At 43.1% G+C, this 10,289-nt stretch overlaps 1 protein-coding gene across 1 annotated transcript; it reads right to left on the bottom strand.

The window, feature by feature from the left end:
- Positions 1-223: 223 nt before the first annotated feature.
- Positions 224-6,625, bottom strand: LOC139460550 (galactoside 2-alpha-L-fucosyltransferase SEC1-like). The gene is made up of 2 exons (XM_071242017.1): positions 6,538-6,625; positions 224-1,559 (listed from the first exon to the last, which is right to left on the bottom strand). The coding sequence occupies exon 2, from the start codon at positions 1,277-1,279 to the stop codon at positions 224-226; it is 1,056 nt and encodes a 351-aa protein (XP_071098118.1). The 5' UTR covers positions 1,280-1,559; positions 6,538-6,625.
- Between the last annotated feature and the right edge of the window lie 3,664 nt (positions 6,626-10,289).

The raw sequence follows: 10,289 nt of genomic DNA, 5'->3' as shown, positions 1-10,289 counted from the left end.
AAACATCTTGCAACCCGTCTTGTCTATAGAAGCAAGTTGACATATTGAGAAAGAAGGCAGCGCATCGATGTACGGAGCTTGAAAGTAGTTCCTTGTATAACCTGATATGCATGTTATCAGACCATGATAACAAGTTTATCGGATTGGTATATCACATTGATAACACCAACCATGATGTAAGAATCAATTCAAGCAATTCAGATGGCACCGAAATATTTCTAATTCAAGCACCAAGGGGAACCCAGTGTGGCAGAAAATGGTCTTCATTTTTTATACCTCTAGCTAACACTGATCCTGGTCTGGGAAAATCCTTATAATAAACAGCATACCCGTCCGCCAGCCACGCGGCCCACCATCCAAACGTCCCTACTGTCATTATCATATGGTCACACAAGGTCAAGGTCGCAAAGTCTAAAAATGGATCTGTATTGTCCAAGAGTATGATATCCGTGGACACTACATTTGCTCTACACCATATTTTGTCATCGGTAGCTATAAGGAAAACTGGATTATGAAACTTAGCTTTCATATGTGCAATAGCTTTCTGGATATACGATAAAGGTGCGGACAGATAGCCTCTCGTTCCTCCAGAAGCCATGTCTGTCCGACGAACGTGAATCCCGATCACTGTTCTGTTTTTATACTGAATTGTGTGTTTCTGAAAACACTGAGAACTGAGTTCGATATATTTTTGAGTGAAGATTAACTCTTTTCTTATTGACGACCTGATTGAGTGGAAATACTTCCATGATTGTAAATACCGCGATATTTCAACATTCCCCCCAGGCAGTGTAAAGAGCTTGCAGTCAAAGGTGCCATATTGTCTCTCGGTTAAATGAGTCCAAGACTTATTGCTGACGTCACCAATGAAGGATATATTGAAAAGTTTACTGAGTGGATTGGAATTTGGAACAAGTGGCTGTTTTCCTGTTCTTACAGCAATGCCAAGCAATGAGGCATATTCAAACATATTATTTCCAAGGCGACCATAGAATGTCACTGTCAAAATATTGTCACGTGGTCTGGTCGTTCGCCATCTTGAAAACACCTTCTTGACGACTTCGTCAGAAAGTGTGATGTTGTTGAAGCATGGTGAAGTGATGTTAAGATGTTCAGCTGACGTGTTTTCCTGAGTCCTGTTGTGTAATTCAGTATGATTGAAAATGTACCTTTCTGAATATGGAACAGGCTGATTTAGAATCAAAACAAAACACAGCATCGACAATGTAATGCTTATAAGTATGAAGCAATATCTCAGAGTGTGTAGAGCCACCATCATTTCATTTCTCTTCTTCTAATATCAGTAAAAAGTAGATGCCATTAATGTTTTCCCACTGATTAATGCAACATGAAAATATAAGCGACATATTCATATGTCAAATCCTTATATACTTGTAATGGTGGCCGCACAGGTGTTGGGTTAACGTGAAAGGCCCAGTTCTTCTTTGGAAAGTACAGTTTTGTGCACTGTTATCATTCGCATGAATCTCCATCACTTGCCAGCACGTGTGTCACTTTTGATACGTTCTCGTCTTCGGTATTGTTTTGGACGATTTCCTCTGAAAAGTAATTTGAAAGGAATAACGTAATTGGTTGTATATGAAGGGCATTGGTCCATGCACGTCGTACGCGGTATGTTGTCAACAAAGTCAACCCCAGTTGGTCGCCTCTTACAAGCTTAGTTTGCTGGGAACTAAACTAACATTTAGTCTCATTTAAATATATATACACACACACAAGGAAAATTCAAATGCAGACCAGAAAAAAAATACTTTCAAATCATTCCAGACTTGAGTTTGAAGTTGAGTTTTAGATATATTATATATACTTCCGATGTATATGAAGTATACTGAATGGACATACTACCGATGTATATAAAGTAAATCCGTTCTAAATGTGTTAATAGTATCACAAGATCAATAACTAATAGATTAGTTTGAAACACACAGGTCTGGTTTTACAGTCCCAAAGATCATACAGTGGGTCAAGTATTTGGCCACAGCAAGAACTAACAAGGATGATGGGGACGTGTGAGGAGGAGGCAGGATGCGGGGATTAGTGAGGACAGATGGAATGATGGGGGCGGGTCAGGAGGAGGCAGGATGCGGGGATTAGTGAGAACAGATGGAATGATGGGGGCGGGTGAGGAGGAGGCAGGATGCGGGGAGTAGTGAGGACAGATGGAATGATGGAGACGGGTGAGGAGGAGGAAGGATGCGGGGATTAGTGAGGACAGATAGAATGATGGGGACAGGTGAGGAGGAGGCAGGATGCGGGGATTAGTGAGGACAGATGGAATGATGGGGACGGGTGGGGAGGAGGCAGGATGCGGGGATTAGTGAGGACAGATGGAATAATGGGGGCGGGTCAGGAGGAGGAAGGATGCGGGGATTAGTGAGGACAGATGGAATGATGGGGACGGGTGAGGAGGAGGAAGGATGCGGGGATTAGTGAGGACAGATGAAATGATGGGGACGAGAGAGGAGGAGGCAGGATGCGGGGATTAGTGAGGACAGATGGAATGATGGGGACGGGTGAAGAGGAGGCAGGATGCGGGGATTAGTGAGGACAGATGGAATAATGGGGGCGGGTGAGGAGGAGGCAGGATGCAGGGATTAGTGAGGACGGATGGAATGATGGGGACGGGTGAGGAGGAGGCAGGATGCGGGGAGTAGTGAGGACAGATGGAATGATGGGGACGGGTGAGGAGGAGGAAGGATGCGGGGAGTAGTGAGGACAGATGGAATGATGGGGACGTGTGAGGAGGAGGCAGGATGCGGGGATTAGTGAGAACAGATGGAATGATGGGGGCGGGTGAGGAGGAGGGGGGATGCGGGGATTAGTGAGAACAGATGGAATGATGGGGACGGGTGAGGAGGAGGCAGGATGCGGGGATTAGTGAGGACAGATGGAATAATGGGGGCGGGTGAGGAGGAGGCAGGATGCGGGGATTAGTGAGGACAGATGGAATAATGGGGGCGGGTGAGGAGGAGGCAGGATGCGGGGATTAGTGAGGACAGATGGAATAATAGGGGCGGGTGAGGAGGAGGCAGGATGCGGGGATTAGTGAGGACAGGTGGAATGATGGGGACGGGAGGGGAGGAGGCAGGATGCGGGGATTAGTGAGGACAGATGGAATGATGGGGACGGGTGAGGAGGAGGCAGGATGCGTGGAGTAGTGAGGACAGATGAAATGATGGAGACGGATGATTCTTTATTTCAGATGTTTTTACACAGACCACCGACGGTGGTACAAGAGCATATATACAGTACAGAGATAAATATGATATGTACATCAGGAGGGCTGTGTACATTGAGATTTAGCATTCAAAGTGGTAAATACAAATATTAAATATTTTGATAGACATTGAAGCTCGTTTAGGTTAGTTGTTTTGACGGCAAGTCCAAATTTCCTAAAAAAAAATAATTTTATGCCTAAATAATCACAAAAGTCTACCGTTTCTAATAAGTTACTGTCGAAAATGAAGGAGACGAGTTTTCTCTTTGTAGTACCACTGCCAAAAACAAACAACCTTAGTTTTAGATATGTTAACCGTTAGTTTTCATTTTCGACAGTATAATAGGAGGGAGTTTAAAGACGTTCGTAGAGATCCAGGATCGGTACCACATAGAACTGTCATCAGCGTACAGCAGTAACAGGAGCTGTACACAGAGAGTAAATGTTTCCTCTGACAGCGTTAACTTGACACCTTGACAACAGTTTTCTATCAACCACGATTCGAGGTGATTAAGGAATATTGAAAATAGTTGGGGAGATAAATGTTCTCCTTGGCGGACTCCACTGTAACTTGAGAAGAAACTAGAAGTGTGTTTGCCTATTTGAACACATGGCTTAACGTCACTGTACATGTTTTTAACTAATGTTAAAAATTTACCCGTAACTCCAGAATTTAACAATTTTGACCCACCCTCCAAACATTATCAAAAGCTTTTGAAAAGTCAATGAAAGCACTATATATTTTTTCTTTATTATTTTTTAGTATATTTATTAGCATATTCATAACAAAAATATTGTCAATTGTAGAAAAGCCCTTACGAAATCAAGCTTGGGCTGGCGACAATATGTTATTCCCTTTAAATAGTTAGTTAATCTAGAGTATAAAATACCAGTAAATAGCTTACTAAGATAACTAAGCATTGTGATAGGACGATAAGAAGCAGGGTCTAGCGGGTCACCCTTTCTCTTGTAGATAGGCTTGATAATATCCCTATTTAAGATTTTTGTACTTGGGTCACTATTACGTGAAAGTCATTGGGGTGTCACAAATACTGCTGTTGGGCGTCGCCAATGGTTATGTTGAGGTTTTCAGGTCACTGAGTTATGAAACGGCGAAATATCTTGAATGCATGAAGGAGTTTTGACAAGGACAAATATCTGGACTCATGGTGTTTATTTATTTCTTATCCACCTGACGAAATCACTTGTTTTCACATATACATTTTCATCCCCTTCGGAAAGCTTTAGATCTGTATACAAAAAATGAAAGGAGAAATAGATTACCTAAATTGTACGGGATTGATTTGAGTCTTGAGTGAGTGAGTGAGTTGAGTTAACGCCGCTTTTAGCAGTATTCCAGTTATATCACGGCGTGTCAGCTTAATGTGGGAGGAAAGCTCGAAGTGATGCAGGTCTCAGACGTTTACCACCTCGGTGAAACCCACGAGCACGGGTATGGTGCTGACAAACCTAGAAACATAATCGGGGCGAACCGATTCGAACCCACAATCATAGGTTTCTGGCGTGTCCAGGGGACGCAACTCTGCACAGCGAATCGCGGCGCCTTAGACGACTGGGCCACCCGTGCCCCCTGAGCCTTGAGTGAATAGGCGAGTAAAGGACGTGACCTCAGTCGAGCTTCACACCACTCTGGAGTGACATTTTAATTGATTTATTTAAGCCTCCTACACCAGTGCGATACACATTGGTCATGTATCATTAGAATCTATATCTTAAGGCAAGCAGGAGTCATAAACATATTTTATATCTTTATATTCTACTTCCAAAGCAGCATGTGGATTCAGCTCTCTCCCAAACCTGTACGAGTGTTGACGTTGTGACAGATAACATTTACTACCTCCGTTGTGCAATAAAATAATTCAGATTATCGACAGTTTGTCAAACGAGCCTCTCCCATCGTTCGGACGGTCTAGACGCGGTCATTTGATGTTTATTCTAAAATTGCGCTGAATACGCTTTTAGGGACCGATGATTTGATATTCTGCCGCGTCTGTGTGTGTGTGTGTGTGTCGGGGGGGGGGGGGGGGGGGGGGGGGGGGGTTGCTGGGATTTTGTTTAGAGATAGTATGTTTTTTAAATTAAATGTATGAGCCTGAATATGTTTTAAAGAAACCACCTTGGTACAATGGTAGTTTTTATAAAAAGAAGAAGAAGAAGGATGAGCGAATTCCAGTTGGACTTTCGTTACCCATGCAGAATTTGTCTTCAGCAACCCATGCTTGTCGTAAAAGGCGACTAACGGGATCGGGTGGTCAGGCTCGCTAACTTGGTTGATGCATGTCATTGTATTCCAATTGCATAGATCGATGCTCATGATGTCAGTCACTGGCTTAGCTAGTCTAGACTTAATTGTTTACAGACTGCCATCATATAGCTGGTATATTGCTGAGTGTTAGCTCATACTGACGTTGTTGTTGATTTTTAGTGTTAAGTTTCTCAGACAAATGTTCACTAATTGTTGAACGAGTGTATAATTGAGTCATTTGAATGTTTCAGAATTAAGTTTATCCCCGGGAGTTTGGTCACAGGGATCAGAAGTAATTCATGACATCGAATCCCAGTTGCATGAAAGGATTCTCATGATGTAAGTCAATGGATTGTCTGGTCCAGACTCGAACATGTGCAGACCGCCATCACATTGCTGAAATATCGCTTCGTGCGGCGTTAAACAAGAAAACAAAACAACAAAACTCACAAACGTACACGGTTCCCAAAAATATCTCATTACGACCAGGCGTCAGTCATGAGTGAGTGAGTTGGGTTTAAAGCCGCTTTAAACAGTATTCAAGTCATATCACGGCGTGTCAGCTTAATGTGGGAAGAAAGCCCCAAGTGATGCAGGTCTCGGATGTTTACCACTTCGGTGAAACCCACGAGCACGGGTATGGTGCTGACAAACCTAGAAACATAATCGGGGCGAACCGGGATTCGAACCCACAATCATAGGTTTCTGGCGTCCCCAAGGGACGCAATTCTGCACAGCGAATCGCGGCGCCTTAGATGACTGGGCCCCCCGTGCCCCCCGTCAGTTATGAAGTTTAGCGCCGCTTTGATTAGAATTCAGTTATATCACGGCGTTTCAACCTAAAGTGAGAGGAAAGCCTGAAGTAACGAGATTCTCCGACGTCCTCCTAGGGTGAAACCGACGTGAATCTGGACCGACCGGAGACTCGAACCCACGATATACCTGGCACGCCTGTGGGACGCGACTCTGCAATAGATTAGACGTCAAGGCCACACAGTATAACGTTTACATGTAGAACATATGTTAGACCTACCTCTGCGAGGTGCAACACCCCTGAATCACTCCCATTCACCCACTGTACACAACACGTATGCCAGTCAGAGACAAACCAACTCAAGTCAAGCTTGACACACGCTATATTTATGACGCGGAGATTACAAGATCACGCGCTTGGATTTACTGCTTAACGACGGACTTTAAACACGATCAATGTAAATAGCAAGATTAGGAGAATGTTAAGTTCAAGTCAGTTGTAGAATTGTTTACCCTATAAATACATAAACACCGATGTTCATACTTAGTTTATTACGTTTCGTTATGCATGCTATTGATATAATAATCACATATGTCTGGGCGCTCCGGAGTCAGTTAATGAATAAGGAAAGTTTTCAGTCTAGGGAGAGGTGACCTGCATATCTAATCTTGTTAATTTGCGAGATTGTTAGATGTTGCATCATGTCCAAATGACCCATTCTCGCGTTTTCGACTTTTGACAACAAGTGCTCCGTACCAAAAACACGAGAATGCGAGACCGCGAGAACTCGAGATTTTGGCCAAATCTCGCGTTCTCCCGATCTCGCATTCTCGCGTTTTGGGCATATTTAGCTCGTTCCCAAAGGTCGAGATAACGAGAATGCGAGATCTCGAGAATGTCCCTTACAGTATTCCATAATATCGTGATGTTTCAAATGTTAAAGTTAGTACTGTTACCTCGCTTCCATCTTCCCGTGGCAAGGGATTGAACTGGCTATAAAAGTCAAGGTTTTTTTTTTATCAGTTATCGCCCTTGCCTCGGGAAGATGCCTCGCTTAACACAATGTGATTATCTCCATACTACCATGGCTAACTAAAACGCGACATCTTTGGTGTCAGGAAATATATTGAGTGAAGCGACATTGAGTCACTGTTTTGAGTGGGTTGTTGATCTGAATTACGAAATCACCGACAACAGCCTTTAAATAAAATACGGCGCTGTTTTTCTCAAGCCGTTTTTCACAGTGCAATACCTCACTCGAATATATGGCAGGCTTTGAAAGCATTTATTACAGCGACTTCGTGAGTAACAAAGTGCGCACTGCTGAAGAAGCCTCAGCATGCCTTGCAAGGTTTCAGTTCATATCGCGACTCACTATTATGACGTCATATAGCTTATTGAGACGAAATGGTATGACGTCTTATATAGAAACGCGTCAAAGTTCTCTGTTGTCCCTAAAACTTGAAATCCATTCTCCTTATCGACTTCTATCATGTTTTCTGCACGATATCTATTGCCATCCAATCTTGGAATATTGTAGTTCGTCAAATCATTTTTTGAACTATAACATATAATTGTTTTTAAAATGCCTACCGACAATCATTGATAAAATGTAAATTTTATACAAATTAGCTTCCGTGGTGATGCGGCCGTCAACTAGGCTTTTTCAATCAGAGGTGGTTATTGTGATTTGATACCTCTGACTGACCAAGCAGATTGGTGTAAACTCCAAATTCATAGTAGTTTTTGTAGTATTCCAGGGGGTCTATTGGTATAAACTTAATTAATAATTTTATCTCATGAAATGGTGATTGGTAAATAAGCAACAATGCTCATATAAATACCGCTCCCGAAGATTATATATATACATTGGCAGTTTTAATACGTAAACAAATACAAATATCATGTAACAATATGATAGAAAGGTATAATTAATGTACAGCTCATGTACCACCTGTATACGCTCCTCAAAAAAAGAAACGCACAGGTAGTATGTAGCTCACTGAACCCGACCACACACAAAATCCGGTATATAAATTGAATATATGTTGGTGGCCTGGTATTCGACAAACGGGGCGTCAAAACGCAGCCATTGTCGATTTGCAACGTCTTAAACGGCATTGTTTTCACACTTGTTCAAAAATGTCATGGAGGAAAACAGTAAAGCAAAATGCACGTGCAAGTTATGGCATTTGTAACTCGTGGTAGTGGCTATAAAAAGACAAGCCAATAATTTGTCATTCAATTTTCAACATTTTTCAAGTTCGAAAATGCCGAGACTCAGCGCTGGCGAGCGGAACATCGCCATAGGACGTATCCAAAGAGGGGAATCGCAGTCTTCTGTGCACGCCACTTAAAAGTCCACCACAGCACCAATTGCCGCCTTTGTGACCGATACACACAGTTCAATTCCACTGCAGACCGCCCGAGAACGGGCCGACCAAGAGTTACCGTCCCTGCGCAGGATCGCTACATTCGACTGTTCCACCTACGTCATCGCAATACCACAGCTAAGGAGAGTGCAAGACGCATCCCTGGGTTGAGGAGGATATCGGACCAGACTGTCAGGAACCATCTTCGCGAGGCTGGAATCCGACCCAGAAGACCAGTTATCGTCCCTGTTTTGCAACAGATCCATATCCTACACCATGAGATCTTACTTGGTTATGGTTCAGGGAAATTTGACAGAAAATCGCTACATGAATCAAATTCTTCAACCTCACCTTCTTCTAATCATTGACCGCCAGGGGGGGGGGGGGGGGGGGGGTTGTTTCAACAGGACAACGCTCCACCGCACACAGCTCGTGTCACGGTAGACTGCCTTCATAATGCCAACATGAACGACTTGCCCTGGCCGTCGAGATCTCTAAACAACTGGCCAACGCGTTACAAGCAGAATTGATCCGTGAAGATCCGGGGGGTAGAATAGGTCTTCAGCAACCAATGCTTGCCGTACAAGGCGACTATGCTTGTCGTAAGAGGCGACTGACGGTATCGGGTGGTCAGACTCGCTGACTTGGTTGATGCATGTCATCGTATCCCAATTGCGTGGATCGATGCTCATGATGCCAATCACTGGATTATCTGGTCCAGACTCAATTATTTACAGACCGCCGTCATATGGCTGGAATATTGCTGAGTGCGGTGGTAAACAACAAACAAACAAACATAGTTTGAGTCCGAAATGTCAAAAGGGTCATATGGCCTTTGATGAAGAATGATTAAGAACTTTTGCATGTCGTGACCGATGGTACCCAAAAACACGAAACGCATGCATCCGGGTAGCACGATACAGTTAAATCGCGGGAAAATAATGCCATTTGGTTTCTTTAAGCCACGTTATACATGAGCCGATTACCGTTAGGATTAGGTTTTGTTTATGAATGACAGTAAAGAGACCAGACATTTCATCTGAACAAATAATATGTATACTGTATGACCTTTCACTCAATATGAGTGATCGAAATTGATTGTGTTTATGATAATTTGAACAACATTACTTCATCATAGACCCGTGAAGATCCCGGGGTAAAATAGATCATCAGCAACCCATTCTTGCCGTAAAAGGCGACTAACGGGATCGGGTGGTCAGGCTCGCTGACTTGATAGATGCATGTCATCGATCCCAATTGCGAGGATCGATGCTCATGATGTCAATCATTGGATTGTCTGGTCCAGACTCGATCATTTTACAGACCGCCGTCATAGAGCTGGAATATAACTGAGTGCGACGTTAAACAACAAACGAACAAACAAACAAAAACTTCATCATAAGTAATAACGATGTCAATATAGCAAAAATATTTACAAGTTAGTTTTTTCCAAGTCAATATTAACGCAATGTAGAAACCAATATGGTAATGATACCGCTGTACCTGCTGTTGTGGTTTATTTTGATTAGTGTTGCAAAATCATCGTTTTCACTCAACTTAAAATATTTACAGAAAGTGAGGTCAGTACTCGTCGGTCATGGCGTTCACTAAACGTGCCGGTCTCATGTCCGGATCTAGGCTGACCACATGTCCTGACTG

This window comes from Haliotis cracherodii, unplaced genomic scaffold (genome assembly GCF_022045235.1).
Source record: "Haliotis cracherodii isolate W230 unplaced genomic scaffold, xgHalCrac1.p SCAF_14, whole genome shotgun sequence".
NCBI classification, from domain to species: Eukaryota; Metazoa; Mollusca; class Gastropoda; order Lepetellida; family Haliotidae; genus Haliotis; species Haliotis cracherodii.
The sequence above is the reverse complement of the archived record's forward strand: the minus strand, read 5'-3'. Positions and strand labels throughout refer to the sequence as shown.